The sequence below is a fragment of the Panthera tigris genome, chromosome A1 (assembly GCF_018350195.1).
Source record: "Panthera tigris isolate Pti1 chromosome A1, P.tigris_Pti1_mat1.1, whole genome shotgun sequence".
Classification (NCBI taxonomy): Eukaryota; Metazoa; Chordata; class Mammalia; order Carnivora; family Felidae; genus Panthera; species Panthera tigris.
Window position 1 is genome coordinate 1,765,692 of NC_056660.1, and position 17,383 is coordinate 1,783,074.

General features: G+C 38.0%; 1 protein-coding gene across 7 annotated transcripts in view; it reads right to left on the reverse strand.

Annotated features, from left to right (window-relative positions):
• XPO4 (exportin 4) overlaps positions 1-17,383 on the reverse strand; it is a 114,109-nt gene that overhangs the window by 37,411 nt on the left and 59,315 nt on the right. For 6 of the 7 annotated variants that reach the window (XM_042978246.1, XM_042978538.1, XM_042978168.1 and 3 more), the window contains exons 7-8: positions 5,282-5,394; positions 89-246 (exon numbers count right to left, since the gene is read on the reverse strand). In XM_042978246.1, coding sequence (XP_042834180.1) covers positions 89-246; positions 5,282-5,394 — 271 coding nt within the window. The remainder of the gene's footprint in view (positions 1-88; positions 247-5,281; positions 5,395-17,383) is intronic. The other variant, XM_042978323.1, reaches the window with a different exon arrangement.

Sequence of the window (17,383 nt, forward strand, 5' to 3'; positions counted from 1 at the left end):
ATCACTAGTTTCTTTTTCTCCTCTACTGTTAAACATAAAGAAAAAACTGAAAGCTCTTTTTTCAGTTATAAAGGGCAAGTATACCTACCCATTGATAGTATTCAGTAATCCCTCAATGAAGTGTGCTAGATAATCAACTTGTGAGCCTTCATCGGGGAAGATGGGTCCATGAAGAGAAGCTAACTGGGCAAGGCACTGAAGAGAATCTTGTGCCATATCTGAATCTTCTCTGATTTTTCGATGTACCTGTTAGAAAGAATTACTAATCCGTAAAAATAAATTCTTCTTTTGTAAGGGTCACGTGTCTATCATGCCGAATGAGGTAAGAGAAAAATTCACTGTAGCTAGTTATTTCTAGAAAATTAATTCCTGAACCTAACTGAATTTGAAAATTGCCCCTCAGTCCACTTTACATTACAGGCCATGATTTTTTAAACATATCGAGTAATTTTTAACTGAGGGCTACCTACATTTTGAAAATTGAACTGTCTCCAGGATGTTATGACAAAGAGAGAAACAGATGCCAGCCAGTCAGACATACTGCCTTCTTCTAAAAACAGCAACGACGACAGTCATCCGTATTATGCTAACTATGCCTAGCTACAGCTTCTTGCTAAAGTTAGCAGACAAGTTCAATCAGGAGTATATAGATGCTGCTTTAGTAGAAGTAAACAGTCGTACACTTAGAAAAGCAATTTACCTTTCCAGCACCACTCACTCACTCAACTAGTACAGAAGCACACTCTTGCATTAACTCTGACATTGCCACAATTTGTCTGAATCTCATTTTATCCTGTACACACTGCTATGAGTAAGGGCTAAACATTTTTTTAATTTTACTTAGTCCACTTTAAGCCTCATCTAGATTTTCTATCAGTGATGCAACACTGATGTGAAACACCTCGTACACAGTATTCTGTTTGAAGGAAATCAATTACTGCTCCCTAACTTTACACTGTTCTTAATATTCTCAGATTTTAAAGACGTTTCATTGCTTAAATCTGACACAACTAATCATAATTAAGGAAAATACACTTAGTAAAGAAATTACAGGGGCATCCGGGTGGCTCAGTCGGCCGAGCGGTTGACTCTTCTTGGTCATGATCTCAGTTCCTGAGATCGAGCCCTGCGTCGGGGCTCTATGCTGACAGCAGGGAGCCCGTTTGGGATTCTCTCTCTCTCTCTCTCTCTCTCTCTCCCTCCCTCCCTCTCTGCGCCCCTCCCTCGCTCGTGTGTGCTCTCGCTCTCTCTCAAAAATAAGTAAACTTGGGGAAAAAAAAAGAACTTATAGGTATTTTTTATCTTAATCCACCAACCACATTGATGGCAACCATCTTCTATTTTCCACAAGCATTTGACTTCTCCAGCCCTTCTTTTCTTACACAAATTTCTTTGCTTTCTGAATGTGTCACAAAATTTTAAACACTTGTGCTCTATTTGTTTCAAGTTACGTTCACTTCGACTCTGCAAATCATTTATAAATTACTTGCAGTTAGAATATTTCTTATAAATATTCACAGGTACACTTTTGGTACCCAGGTACACAGCGAACAGGTAATAAACCCTTATTCACTGATTGATTTCATTACTCTTTAAACCTTGAACTTCTTAAGGCTTTAAGATATTTAAAATACTAAAGAGTTACAAAGTTAATTGAGACGCTTGAAATACACCACCCTCTTCGGTCTCCAACAGGGGCTGGAAAACCACAGCCGATGGCCGAATCTGGCCTCCTGCTCATGTTTGTATGGCCTGCAGAATGGTTTCTACATATTTATACGGTTGGGAAAAACAAAACCAAAGAATAACAAAATCTCAAGACACAGGACAATTAAACAAAATTCACATTTTGATGGCTGTTACAAAAGTTTTGCAGGAACACTGCCCCGCTTGTTTGTTTAGGTATCAGCTATGCTGCTTCTGCACTACAAAGGGCTTCTGTACTACAAAGGCAGAGCTGAACAGCTGCCTCAGAGAACAGGTGACCAGCAAAGCCTAATGTTTACTACCTGGCCTTTACAGAAAAAGTCTGCCAATCCCTGGTCTAGAATAACACAAATGTTTCCCAAAATATGTTCTATTACATTTTAAGTTTTATATAGTAAAAGTATAATGCGCAAATTCATAGAATCTACATTGTCCAGTTCATGAACTTTTGAACACAACTCATTTTTAAGTTCCTTATCTGAAAAGTATAACTAAATTTCATCATGCTGTTTAACCTAATCAACATTGAAGCATGTTATCCAGGGGGTACGTTCAACCAATGGATCCAATGCAATCTGGGACAATAGAGGGTTTCTTTTCTACCAACAGAGAGCCAAATGGTTATTCATTACTGGTCCAGAAGTGAGGAATCAAAAGAAATGATGAGTGAAATGGCTAATCTGATTATGTAATACAATAAAATAAAAATAAAATACTACCGCAGAGCCTGCATGTCCTGTTCAAACTTAATTTATGTTCTCTGAAATGTGAACCATATAAAACTCATGATCCATAATGATTAGTTCTTGCGTAATACAGTAGACTCCTGCCCTTCTTCCAATGTCAGCCTTACAAAGGAGTTCTTCCGCAACGGAACCATGTGACAAGTTAAAAACTGAATTCATCACCTGAGTAGGGAAAGCAGAGGGCTAAGGAAACGCAAAGTCTAACAGAACACCCACAGAGGTGAATGGTGAAGCAAGACGAGAATAAACAGAAGCAAGTCAGTAAGATGATAAATTCTACTGGAACATGCTGAATCTGAGATGTCTGTAGGCCTTCCAAATTAAAACATCCAGTAAGCACTTGGATTATAAGGCTCTGGAACTTTGGAGCAGCCTGTGCTGAATATAGATTTAGGAGTCATCGGTGCAGACGTGGCACTTGAAGTCCTACGTGTGGAAGAGATAGTCCGAGGAGAGCGTATACGGTCGGCAGGGTTGAGAACTGAGACAGAACACTAGCAGTTTGGCAATGAGCAGAGAAAAACAGAGAGCACAAATGAGGTCAAGAAGGATCAGCCAAGAAGGCAGGAGGAAAAACTAACGAGAGTGGGTTTTCCAATACCTCGTGGAAGAAAGAGAAACTGAGACATCTGTAAGCTTCCGAGGGGCAGAATGTCACCTCGAGTGTTTCTCGATTCAGATGTGACCAACATACTTAAAGTTTTAATTCCGTTCAATAGTGTATTTATGTCTATATACTCAAATCTAGAGAAATGAGGATAACCAACGGAACACTGCTTTCTATTCGGTAACGAACTCACGATTGAAAATAAGTTTAACAAAACCCGAACGAAATAAAAAGATCAGCCCCACTGTCCTCTCTGTAACAATTTACAAACTCAAGTTGCTTATCAGCTCCTCAAACGAAAGTACCAGGCCCCAGACGCAAAACTGCTAAGACGACCATGCAAAAAGGGTTAACTTTTAGGCTGAGAAGCCATCTGCGTGTGGCGGTTCACAGCTGACAGGAACAGCTGTCTGCTTTGTCTAGACAGCTGCTCGGATTCGGGGTAGCTGTTTCCAGTACCGCCAGCAAGTTTTGCACCTTTTCAAAAACTGCTGGAATGGGCTCTTCTTTCAGTCAAACGAAGAACACAAAGAAGTGAACTCGGATACGTATCGAGACAATTTCTGTCAGATATGGCAGGCGCCAGAACCTGTTAATTTAGTTACAACTGCCTCTTTGATGCTGAGATGCTTTCGGTCACCATCGCTCCGATTTACAGAATATACTGCAAGGTGATGAAGTCTCAGCATTTCTACAGAAAACATTTTTATGTATACAACCATGGTCGAACAACCTGATTCTAGGTATTTTAAAATACGTACCATACAATGACAATATTTTACATGGTTGAACCGAGAAGGGAAGGCAGTTGTAAGGATAGTAAATAATATTTTTCAAACAAATAAAAAGGTGAGAAACTAAAATGGTTGGGATTAAAACAGCTTCCATTTTTTTCTTCTTAACTGGTCTTTATTGGACTTCTGCCCCAGTCATTACATCTAACTTGTGGGCTTAGGCTATTGACAGCAAATCAACATCCCTCTCCCCTCCACACACATACATTTCTTTCACCAGCCTTTGACTATTACAGTGGGGACCCTCATGAACAAACATGGGAACGTACAGCCTACTTCTTTTTTAAAATTTTTTGATAGAGACAGAGCGTGAGTACGGGAAGGGCAGAGGAAGGGGGAGACACAGAATCCGAAGCGGGCTCCAGGCTCCGAGCTGTCGGCACAGAGCCCGACGCGGGGCTCGAACTCAGGAACCGCGAGATCGTGACCTGAGCCCGAGTCAGACGCTTAAGACTGAGCCACCCAGGTGCCCCGAGCCTACTTCTTTCTAGCAAACAATAAACAAGACCATGTGAAGTTATAATCGAAATAAATTGCTATTCAAAAACACTACCTTGACCCATGACTGATAAATGAGCACATAAAGTACCCTCTACTCTGTTATGGCAGTTCTTCAAGTGTCGTCCAGGGATCCTGACACATTGCTAAGACCACGTCGGGTTGTGTGTAAGGGCAAAACCGTTTCCACACTGGTACTAACACACTGTCACACATGTATACAGTGGAGTTTCCTCCAGGTTACTTGACCTGTAATATTACAACCAGCTGGATGTAGAAGCAGATCTGAGAATCAGTCTTCAGTTAAGCATGACATCAGAGTTTTACAAGAATATAAAACAATGCCACTCTTCAGTAAACTTTTCTTTTTCCAAAAATACAGCTATCTGTTCATTAAAATGTTATTTACGTTAATATGTAAGGGTTTGGGTACTATTTTTTTTCCTAAGATTTTAAGTAATCTCCCCACCCAACAGGGGGCCTGAACCCACAATCCTGAGATCAAGAATCACATGCTCCACTGACTGAGCCAGCCACATGCCCCTCCCAATGCTACTTTTACATGAATCAACAAATTATTTTTTAAAGTTTTTCGTTTGAAATTTTAATGTGGTAAATATTAGTAGTTATATCCCCATAAACAAAAGCCCTTCGGGGTCTTCAATAATTTTTAAGAATGTAAAGGGCTTCTGAGATCAAAAAGTCTGAGAATATCAGCTCCAAGATATTCATACTTCTATAACACTTTTATAAATTACCAAGAACATTCCTCTGTAATTTGTTTAAGCAGATGTATTGATTAGGAGAGAAGGGTTTAAAGGAGAAAAGCAACCGGTCCTGTTTTACTTAGGACACACACAGAAGCATGTACTCTTTTCAGTGGCACTCTTCCTTGGCCTTCACCACCAGAAATGAAAAGCAAGACTTACTGTGAAAAACAGCTCCATAACTCTGCTATCCAGAAGAGTCTCCCGCCAGGACTCTGTTGGCTTTAACAGCACATTTTGTGAAGATTCAAACATAGCTATATAATGTCTGCCCAGTTATCTGGTGTCAAGGTCAACAACAATAACATTCTTACTTTGTCTAAAGTATAAGTATATCCTAAATATAACAGGAGCCATCCAGAAAGAATGTAATGGAAACGGTTTAAGCCTCTTCACATATGCTACATAATTCATGCATGAAGCTTAGGAATAAAAGGCATTAAGTGCTTAAAAAAAAGAAAGAACTCTACAGAAATATAAGGCAACAGTTTCATCAGAATTACATGTCATGCTGCAGGGACATAAAAACTTCGATGATCAGAGGTGCCAATGGTGGCAACAGAAGAAAAACATGCGTGGAAAACAGATGTCAAAACACGAGCAAAAAAGGAAAATCAGTTTCTGCGTATTTATCCCAGCATTTCCCCCCAATATCTTAAAACAGCTCAAACCACATATACAAAATGAGTCTCACAACAGACTACTTGGAAAAACAGCATTTCCACAAGAAATGTATTATTTGGGAAACGAAAAAAGAACAAGAATATATAGCATACTGAAGCAGAAAAACTCCCACATATTAGATCATGCAAACACCACTTCCAGACAAATACCTAGTTTACAGACAACTCTCCAGGTGCTCATTTACAATTCCCACGGACTAAAAAGCCACTTTGCTGGTGCTCAAGTGTTTCAACATCAAACGAACCCCGAACGTAATAGCATCTTCGCCATATAGAAGTTAACCAGTAACCATCACATGTTTCTAAGTGTGCATGAACATAATTCACTCAACGACACTGATGTAGAAACTGAGGTTTTAAGGAAAGGGAGAGCTGTCTGGGCATAAACACGGTAGTTATGTCACTGCACTGGCAACAAACGTCCAGCTAAGTACATCAACTAAGGCGACATTTGCATCACTCAATGAGAAATTTCACCAACAGTTATCCAAAACTGCAGCTTCCAAAAATCAGACACAAGTTCAAATGCTGTATTTTCATTAAAGCCCAAATCATTAACAGAGAATATTAAAAGACCGTGATAATGCTGTGGAAACTATTTTATAAGAGATTATTACTTAACTCTCTTTTGAAATATCTAATATTTTGTCTCTGTAGAGCAAGGGGGAAACGGTGAACTGTTTCAGAAGTCTGCTTGCTTGTTTCTGAAAAAATATTTCTGCTCCAAAAACGTTCTGCAACGCCATCTGACTGATGAATAAAAGTGAAACTCAAGTCGGAGTCACTTAAATTTCACTTTTCTCTTCCTTCATCTGCCACCTTGTGGAGGTGCAGGGAACGGGTTGGAAGCCACAAGAAAGACTGTTAGAACTGGGAATGGAGTAAGCCTGGGTTTTGAAAAGACGGAAAAAAAAATCAGCCCACAAATGCTAAGCTTTTAGTGTGTCAATAGTTATTAAAATGATTTCACTTTCTCACCAGGCACCTATTGGTCTCACGTTATTCACAGTGTGTTGTGCACTCAGGATATGCGGACTGAATACTACGTATTTTATTTAACATGTCTGAAAACAAAGGCTTGATTATCTTTCAGAGAAACAAAATGAAATATTCGTGGATGAAACCACATAATGTCTAGGATTTGCTTCACAATTACCTAAGGACGGAAGAGTACAGATGAAACAAGGATTTAAAGCCGTTGAAACTAGATATTTATTTTTGTACATCTTTGAAATTTTCCACAATAAAAGGCTGGTGCATAAAAAAAGGAGGAGGCTTGAGCATAGGAAATAAAGTACCCGAGTAAGGCAATAAATTCTTTGCGCTTCATAAAACCGATTTCACTTCATCTTTTCCAGTTTTATTCCCCTTAAATTTCAATGTCCCATTTTATTAATAAAAAGGTAATGATTTTTATATATACTGTTCATTAATGGAAAATGTTTATTACTTATGCTAAGTACTATGTTGAGCAGAGATGCATAAAGAAAATCATGACAATCCAGTTCCAATTTTTTAGGAGTTTGCAATCTTACATTAAAATGGTAACAAATTGTTATTTTGTTGAATATCCAGATCTAACAAACTAAATACACGTGTATAATTTTACTAAATATTTTCACGGAGAAAAATAACAATTTATTAATACTTTATATGCTTACATAAGGTATAGATTTCTTTTTAAGTTAGGGGGATATGAGACACATTCACATAACCATAGTAAAGTGGTTAGTCTCAAAGGAGACCATTTGCCCATTTTCTTGTCAATACAGCCACCCAGGCAGCCAGCAAACGCAAGCTGCTCTAAGAAAGCCAAATACTTCAGGTGCCGGTCAACTGCCAGAGAAAGTTAAAATCTATAACCCCGAAGAACGCTACACACACAGTTTAAGCACAGAGGGAGAATACTGGGAGAAGTAAAGGGAGCAATACTTACGGAGTTTGCTAGTCTTGGAAACAAGGCAAATCTCATTCCAAGAGAGTAAAGAATCTCCCATATCCTAACTAGGCCAGTTCTAGTCGACAAGGGGTTGGCCACTGTTCTTCAGTGAGTGGAAGGTGAAAACTTCAAAGATTAGTAAGTATTGCAAAAGGAAACAAAACCTAAACCAAGATACTTGTTTAATTCTCTTTTCACCCTTGATTTAGAAAATGTATATGCTCCATAAATTCTTTTGGATATCAAAGATTTATATTGAGAAAATGGAAAGACATACATTCAAGTGAGGGCTTTTTCCAGGTATGAAATGGACATAATTGCAAATGCTCACCTAAACATAGGGTTCAAAATAATCTTCAAATATTTAATTTTTTAAAAATCCTGGTTTCAGCTTCCCTGATCTTGGTCTGTTTTTAAGCATACTTTTCCTGGTGCCTCATATGTATGGCCAAATTTGCTCTAAAAGCTGACAATCAGCATATTTTTTAAATGATGTTAATTCCTTACATTTTGCTAACAGCACATGGAGATCTGTGAGGTTAATACCTGACACCTGCCAGGAAATACCTTTCCCCCCAGTTATTTTAAATTTCATTTGAGTTTTGTTTTCCAACTCCAAACCTAGAAGGGACTTTTACCTCTGGCATGATATTTGCCTTCTACTAGAAAGCTCATTTATAACACACTTTGCTAAGAGGTTACCCTAACTGTTCTTTGAAGAATTGCTCTACAACACTGCAAACTTAACTACCTTCTCTTTTAAGTCAGCCCAGCACAGCCACTAACACCATTTCATCCTAATAAAAGTGCACATATACTCCCGTTGGTACAGTAGGATACAACCACGTGTGTCCATGTGACCATTCCCAAAAGCATTTTAATAAAAACTTGAAAAAAACAAAAACAAAAACAAAGCAGTGTCGTAATAATGGATGGAGCAAATTTTTAAGAACAGAGCTATTCGGACAAGAAAGACTTGTTTTAGGTGGCAGACTGTGCTGTGAGCTGCTGAAGTGCTTGCCTTTGAATGAGAGGCTCTGAGGGTCCTTCCGAGTACTTGAAATACTGTTACTATGGATGTACAAGTATTACTTTGCAATTTAAAAAAAAAGTGAGAAGCACATCACAGTGTGAAAAGAACAGTCATATACAGATCTGGACCACATCTGTACACTCAAAATGTAAAAAAGTCAGGTATTTCAATTTTTAATTTGTTACTGCCAATTCACTATTTCTGTGTGTGTGTGTGTGTGTGTGTGTGTGTGTATATATATATATATATATATATATATATATATATGACACCCCAAAATATCACTTCTCCAGATAATTCATAGTGTAGCTTACTTTAAAAACAAAGACTACCTCTAAAATTCAGAGATCTATCTAGCATTTCTATTCTTAAGACAACAATTTAAAAAATGATGTCAAGTAAAGCAAAAGTTTCTTTCAAAAACAACAGTTTCCTTTTCAAAAGTTTCGATTTATACCACTACATTAACATGTCATAATATCTAAACATTATACTGCTTTATCTTTTTTTATCCAAATGTGTCACTAATGAAAGAGAAGTCTGACAATGAAATGATTATTTACTAATTAATCATTCATTATACATTTTATACGCCTGTCAGATTTTACAAGACGTATAAGTCACAACAGATTGATACTGGTTAAATAGCTATCATTTACCAAAATCTGCATCAGATTCTAAATCAAGAATCTTCTTGGGCTATGGCTTTAAACATTTATCTACAATAAATACTGAACTCAAGTAATTTATATTAAAAAAAAATTTTTTTTTCAATGTTTATTTTTATTTTTGAGACAGAGAGAGAGCATGAATGGGGGAGGGTCAGAGAGAGAGAGAGGGAGACACAGAATCTGGCCTGAACTCACGAACCGCGAGATCATGACCTGAGCCGAAGTCGGACACTTAACCGACTGAGCCACCCAGGTGCCCCAATAATTTATATTTTGTATCAGAATAATTCATTTGTAACCAAAGAAAATAAAGTGCAGTAAGACAGCCATACAGAGAGCTGCTTTCAGTCTTTTAATGATCCTATGTCTTTTCAAAAATCTGTCATCCACATCTAATCTTACTTTACCTTCCCATACTTTCACCAGATTCAAAAATCACGAGTTACAGGACAATGATGTCTCTGTCACTGTACCAAATAGAAGCCCGCAAGGGTTCAAATTCTGAAGTGCTAAAACCCAAGCAGTCATCTAAGCTCAACACTATCTTAACCCTCTAGAAAATCAGCTGTAGTCAGATGTAAATTCAACTGCACCTCAGAACAGTGAAGTATTAACTCTATGTTCTCTACCCTCTCTTCACAACGATCCTATCGAGCTCTAAAATTCTCTTAGGGAAAGCTCAGCAAATTCTAAGAACTCAAAGGCATATAAATGTACCACCTGTCCTATTTTATAACTATATGACCAGAGACAAACACACTGGGCTAAGAGCCAGAAGGACAGAATCGAATCCCACCCTGCTACGGAGAGTCACCGGAGTCCCGAGCAACAAGCCTTCAGGTTTCAAACAACAAACGGTATTATCAGTAAGCACATATCTTAATGTGAGAGGAGAAAAGTCATCTTTGGAAATACACGGGTCCTTATATATGCAAATAAGTTCTTGTTCGTCTAACATCTTTAGTAAGGGCATCGTCTTGTGGCGGTAGCAGACTGTAAAAAGTCGGTGAGTTATACAGTAACCGCGAATCATCCTCAAGCAACTGCAGAGAGTCTGAAAATTCCCACAGCCTATTCTTTTTTCTTTTAAATTTTTTTTAACGTTTATTTATTTTTGAGACAGAGAGAGACAGAGCATGAACAGGGGAGGGGCAGAGAGAGAGGGAGACACAGAATCGGAAGCAGGCTCCAGGCTCCGAGCCATCAGCCCAGAGCCCGACGCGGGGCTCGAACTCACGGACTCACAGACCGTGAGATCGTGACCTGAGCTGAAGTCGGACGCTTAACCGACGGAGCCACCCAGGCGCCCTTCCCACAGCCTATTCTTATAAATACTTCATGATATAGGAAGATCCTGTGGCAACAATGAACATTTTACAAAAGTAATAAAAACTTTCATTTCTCCATCTTCCCATATTCTTTTTAAGCTACCTCATTTGTAAAACCGAGCTTCAGAAGCAAAGGGAAGCCAAGTTTTTCTTCTTAAATATTTAACCTCTGCCACTATAAATTCTTCTAACAACAAAAACGGTTATTTCTCTTTCTGGCACAACACAGAACCAATGAGCCCAGGCTTAGTAAGACAGCATTCAGTCCAAGTAACCAAAAGTCCTTTGAAATAAAGGAGAACTGACCTCACCTGAATGTTTTCCCAAGCCTTCCCTGCAAATAGTAACATCGGCTTTACTGGAAATCCTAATTTAGGTGAAGGCTTCTATATCCCATTACTATTTTATGATCCAGTTAGCTTTACCCAAGAGACAGAGTTGAAATTTTTTTTATCAAAACCAAATCAGATCCACAAAAATAGAATATCAATAAAAGGCAGTGTAACCAAACTAAAAAAAGAAGTATTAAAGCCAACATACCAAACATACCTGCCAAACATTCTTATTACAAATGATACTGTCATTTATGATTAGCATTGCCAAAACCCTTAAGCATTTATGGACACCAGGTGAACTACTAGCTAAATAATCTTAGCAGCAAAAACAAACATCCAAGAACTGAAATAACACTTCAGAATCAAATCACCTTACCTCAATAATTAAATAACATATATTTGTTAAGCATCTATTATTATATGCCAGACTGTGCAAGGTGCTGAAACAACACAGTGAACAAAAAACATGACCCATGTTCTCATGAACTTCTAAATGAGTAAACAGATTTACTCAAATAAGCTACACATGAAAACTTACAGCTGAGAAGTGAGCCAAGAGGAGAAAATCACATATAACATGCATATGAGAAACCATAGCAAAAGAAACCTGATTCAAGGTACACAACTGCGGCACACTTAGGAGGTGATCAGGCGAAGGGGAGGGGTCCAGGCAGGAAAACCCATGTGAGAAGGTGCCATGGCAGAAAGGAAACGGCCTGAGAGAACAGCTTCACCAAATGAGCAAACAAGAGTTTTGAGAAAGAGGCAGAAATCAAACCACCCAGGACTGTAGAGCCCGTTTTTAAATTGGGATGATCCCATGACAGAGGATCACAGGACTAGGGACACTTTCTTTGGACAGTAGTGATCTGCAACAGAATGAAAAGCAGGTGGATTCTGTCTCCGTTTCCTTCAGCACAGTGAGATCGGGGCACAATGGCTGAGTAATTATGATTAGCTCAATGGGCCAGGGGGTGATTCTAACATCTGCCACAACCAGGAGCCTCGTATACGTTGCTCCACCAGCCTGGGGTGGAGGACACTTTCATAAATCACCTTCTACACATGTAAAACCTAAATATAATAAGTCCTGAATAAAAATAAAGGTTTGTAGATGACACTGTATATATAACACTATTTTTAATCCACTAAACATAATATTTGAGCTAATAAACAAATTCAGCAACATTACATAGTACAAGATTAACATTAAAAATGTATTTCTAGGGGCGCCTGGGTGGCTCAGTGGTTAAATGTCCAACTTCGGCTCAGGTCATGATCTCGCGGTCCTTGAGTTCAAGCCCCGCTTCGGGCTCTGTGCTGACAGCTCAGAGCCTAGAGCCTGCTTCGGATTCTGTGTCTCCCTCTCTCCTTGCCCTTCCCCTGCTTGCTTGCTCACTCTCTCTCTCTCTCAAAAATAAACAAATAAACATTAAAAACAAATTTTAAAATGTATTCCTATGTACTAACAATGAATATGAAAATAACTTAAAAATCAACTCCATTTATAATTGAATTAAAAAGAATAAAATATACATGAAGTTGACAAAAGAATTCCAAACGTTCTACTCCAAAAACTATAAAATATTGTTGGAAGAAGTTCAAGATCTAAATAAATGGAAAGATATCCCATGTTCATGGACCAGAAAATTTAACAATGTTAACATGACAATACTCCCAAAATTCATCTACAGATTTAGCACAATACCTATATCAAAATCCCAGCTGCCTTTCCTGCAGAAATTGATAAACTGATCCTAAATTTCATATGGAAATGCAAGGGACACAGAGAAGATAAAATAATCTTCAAAAAAAGAACAAAGTTAGAGAACTCACACTTCCTGATTTCAAAACTTACTACAAAGCTATAATAATCAAGACACTGTGGCAGTGGCACAGTAACAGACATAAAGACCAATGGAACTGGGGCACCTGGGTGGCTCAGTCGGTTAAGCATCCGACTTCAGCTCAGGTCGTGATCTTGGGGTCCGTGAGTTCGAGCCCCGCGTCGGGCTCTGTGCTGACAGCTCAAAGCCTGGAGCCTGTTTCAGATTCTGTGTCTCCCTCTCTCTCTGACCCTCCCCCGTTCATGCTCTGTCTCTCCCTGTCTCAAAAATAAACAAACATTAAAAAAAAAAAAAAAAATTAAAAAAAAAAAAAAAAGGACCAACAGAACAGAACTAAGGAGCCAGAAACATACTGTCACATTTACAACTGGAAAATACTTTTTTTTCAACAAATGATACAGGAACAACAGGATATTCAGCAAAAAAATGAAACTGGATCTTCACCTTTTACCATATACAAAAACTAACTTAAAATGATGACAGACCTAATGTATGACTGACCTAACTGTATGGGCTAAAAAACCATAAAACTCTTAGAAGAAAATATAAGATTAAACCTTTGTGACCTTAAGAACAAGAATAAAGTTAGGGCGCCTGGGTGGCTCAGTTGGTTGAGCATCCCAACTCTTAATTTCAGATCAGGTCATGATCCCAGGGTCACGGGATCAAGCCCCACATTGGGTTCTATGCTAAGTGTGCTTGAGATTCATATTCTCACTCTCTCTCTCTCTCTCTCTCTCTCCAACTCCCTTCTCCCTTGCTCCTGCATTCTAAAAATAAAGGACAAGGACAAAGTCAGAGGATTGATACAATCCAACTTACTATAATGCTACAATAATTAAGACAGTGTGGTATTGGAAAAAGAATGGACAAATAGATAAATGGAACAGATAAAGAGATTAGAAACAGACCCACATAAATACAGTCAAATAATCTTTAATAAAGGGGCAAAGGTAATACAATGGGTAATACAATGTTGAAAAGACAGTCTTTTCAACAAATAATGTTTGAACAACTGGACCTTTAATGCAAAAAAAAACAAAAAAACAAAAGCAAATTTAGACACAAACCATACACCCTTTACAAAAATTTACTCAAAACGCATCACAGACCGAAATGTAAAACACAAAACTAAAACTCCTAGAATATAGGAGAAAATCTAGACGAACAATGACTTGACAATGCCCTTTTAGATACAATACCAAAGTCACGATCCAGGACAGAAAAAAATGGTAGCATGAACTTCATTAAAATTAAAAACTTCTGCTCTGTGAAGGAAATGTTAACAGAATAAGACAGTAAGCCACAGATTAGTCGAATATATTTGCAAAAGATATTTCTGGTAAAAGACTATTATACTATCCCAAACCCACAAAAACCTTTAAAGTTCAACAATAAGAAAAACAGCCTGGTTGAAAAAACGGGCCAGACCTTACCAGACACGTCACCAAAGATATACAGATGGCAGTAAGCACGTGGAAAGATGCTCCACGTCGTGGTCACCAGGGATATATGCAAATTAAAACAACAGTAAGATACCAGTACAACCTACCCCTTTGGCCAAAATCTAGAACCGACAACACCAAACGCTTACAAGGACGTGCGGCTGAAGGAACACTCATTCCTTGCTGGTGGGAGTGCAGAACAGTGCAGCCACTTTTGAGGTCAGTTTGGCAGTTTCGTATAAAACTAAACATACTCTTACCAAACAATCCAGCAATTGTGCTCCTGGGTATTTACATAAAGGAGCTGAAAATTTTTGTTCACACAAAAACCTACAAATGCATGTGGAGCCATTACTGCTAAAACTTAGGGGGAAAGAAGGATACGGGAAATCTCTGTACCTTCTGCTCAATAGTGCTATGAAACTAAAATTCCTCTTTAAAAATTAGTCTATTAAAAAAAAAAATCTCTCTTGGGAATATAAGCTGGTGCAGCCGCTCTGGAAAACAATATGAAGGTTCCTCAAAAAGCTGAAAGTCGAACTACCCTACGACCCAGCAATTGCACTACTAGGTATTTACCCAAGGGATACAGGTGTGCTGTTTCGAAGGGACACATGCACCCCAGTGTTTATAGCAGCACTATCAACAATAGCCAAAGTATGGAAAGAGCCCAGATGTCCATCGATGGATGAATGGATAAAGAAGATGCAGTGGGTGTGTGTGTGTATATATGTAAATATGTATAATATATATATATGTACGTACATACATATAATATATATATAGTATACTGTACATGTATAATATATATACACACATACATACACACACACAATGGAGTATTACTCGGCACTCAAAAAGAATGAAATCTTGCCATTTGCAACTACGTGGATGGAACTGGAGGGTATTATGCTAAGTGAAATTAGAGAAAGGCAAAAATCATATGACTTCACTCATATGAGGACTTAACAGATGTCAAGAAGAGACAAAACAGATGAACCTATGGGAAAGGAAACAAAAATAATATCAAAACAGGGAGGGGAACAAAACAAAAGAGACTCATAAATATGGAGAGCAGACAGAGGGTCACTGGAGGGAGTGGGCGGGGAGGGGGATGGGCTAAATGGGTAAGGGGAATTAAGTAATCTACTCCTGAAATCATTGTTGCACTGTATGCTAATTTGGATATAAATTTAAAAAAATAAAATTAAAATTAAAAAAAATCTTTCTGACCTTAAGTTATAGACACAGCTGTCTTATAAATATATCCAAAAGCAGAAACAACAAAAGAAAAACAGATAAATCAGACATCATCAAAATTAAAAAATTTCTATGTTTCAAAGGCCATTACCAATAAAGTAAAAAAGACAACCAACAAAATAGGAGACTTACTTTAGATTTTAATAATATATACAGGACTCTTACAACTCAAAGATTAAAAAAAATACTAACTCAATTTAAAAATGAACAAAGGATCTGGACAGATATTTCTTTAAAGATACACAAATGACCAAAAAAACCACAAATGAAATGATGCTCAATAGCATTTATCTATAGGGTAAGGCAATTCTTAGCCACAACAAGATACCGCTTTGTATGAAATAAGATGGTTATAAACAAAAAAACAGAAACAAATGTTGGTAAGGATGCAGACAAAATGGAATACTCATATACTACAATGTTAATGCAAAAGTAGTGTAGGTATTGTGGAAAACAGTCTGATAGTTCCTCAAAATGTTAAATAACAGTTATCATATGACCTAGCAATTCCACTCCTGCATATACACCCAAGAGAAATGGAAACATACATCCACGAGTATGGAAAAAGACGTTCCCAGCAGCAGCATTCTGTATTGGAAATTATTTTAAAACAATGGAAAGAACTCAAATAACCATCAACTGATCAGATGAACAGAGAAATAAGACACAGTACTATGCACACAGTGGAATATTACTTGGCAATAAAAAGCAATGGAATACTGATACATGCTACATGAATAAACCTCAAAAACATGCCACATAAAAGTGACAAAAAACCCACGTATTGTATGGTTCCATTTATTTATTTACTTATTTCATGTTTTATTTATTTTTGAGAGAATGAGAGAGAGAGCGAGAGCAAGCACGTGATCAGGGGAGGGACAGAGAGAAAGAGAGACAAAGAATCCAAAGCAGGCTCCAGGTTCTGAGCCATCAGCACAGAGCCTGACGTGGGGCTCAAACCCATGAACTACAAGATCATGACCTGAGTTGAGGTCAGATGCTTAACATGAGACCGAGCCACCCAGGCACCCCTGTATGGTTCCATTTAAATAAAACATCCAGAATAACAATTATCTATAGAGACAGAATGTGGATTAGCAGTTGCTATTAAAAGGGAGTGGAGGTGAGTGGGAATGCAGGGTGGGAACATTAAAGGGTATGCTATGGGGTTTCTTATTGGAGTGATAAATATTCCCTATATCAATGGTGGTGATTGTTGCACAACTCTGAGTAAACTTTAAAGAAAACACTTAACTGTACATTTTAAATGTGTGGACTTGTATGGTATGTGAATTATATCACAATGCCTTTAAAAAAACAATATATCTTAGGTCTCAAAATTTATGCTATGTCCACATGTATCTTTTTTTTAAAAATTCCAAACTTAAGTTTTTATTGTTTTTTATTTTCTTTAAAAAAAAATTTTTTTTAACGTTTATTTATTTTTGAGACAGAGAGAGACAGAGCATGAACGGGGGAGGGTCAGAGAGAGGGAGACACAGAATCTGAAACAGGCTCCAGGCTCTGAGCTGTCAGCACAGAGCCCGACGCGGGGCTCAAACTCACGGACCACGAGATCATGACCTGAGCCGAAGTCGGCCGCTTAACCGACTGAGCCACCCAGGCGCGCCCCAAACTTAAGTTTTTAAATATGAATCCTCAATTAAGAATACAGTTGTAGGACTTTGTTTTTTTAATGATTTTATTTTTAAGTAATCTC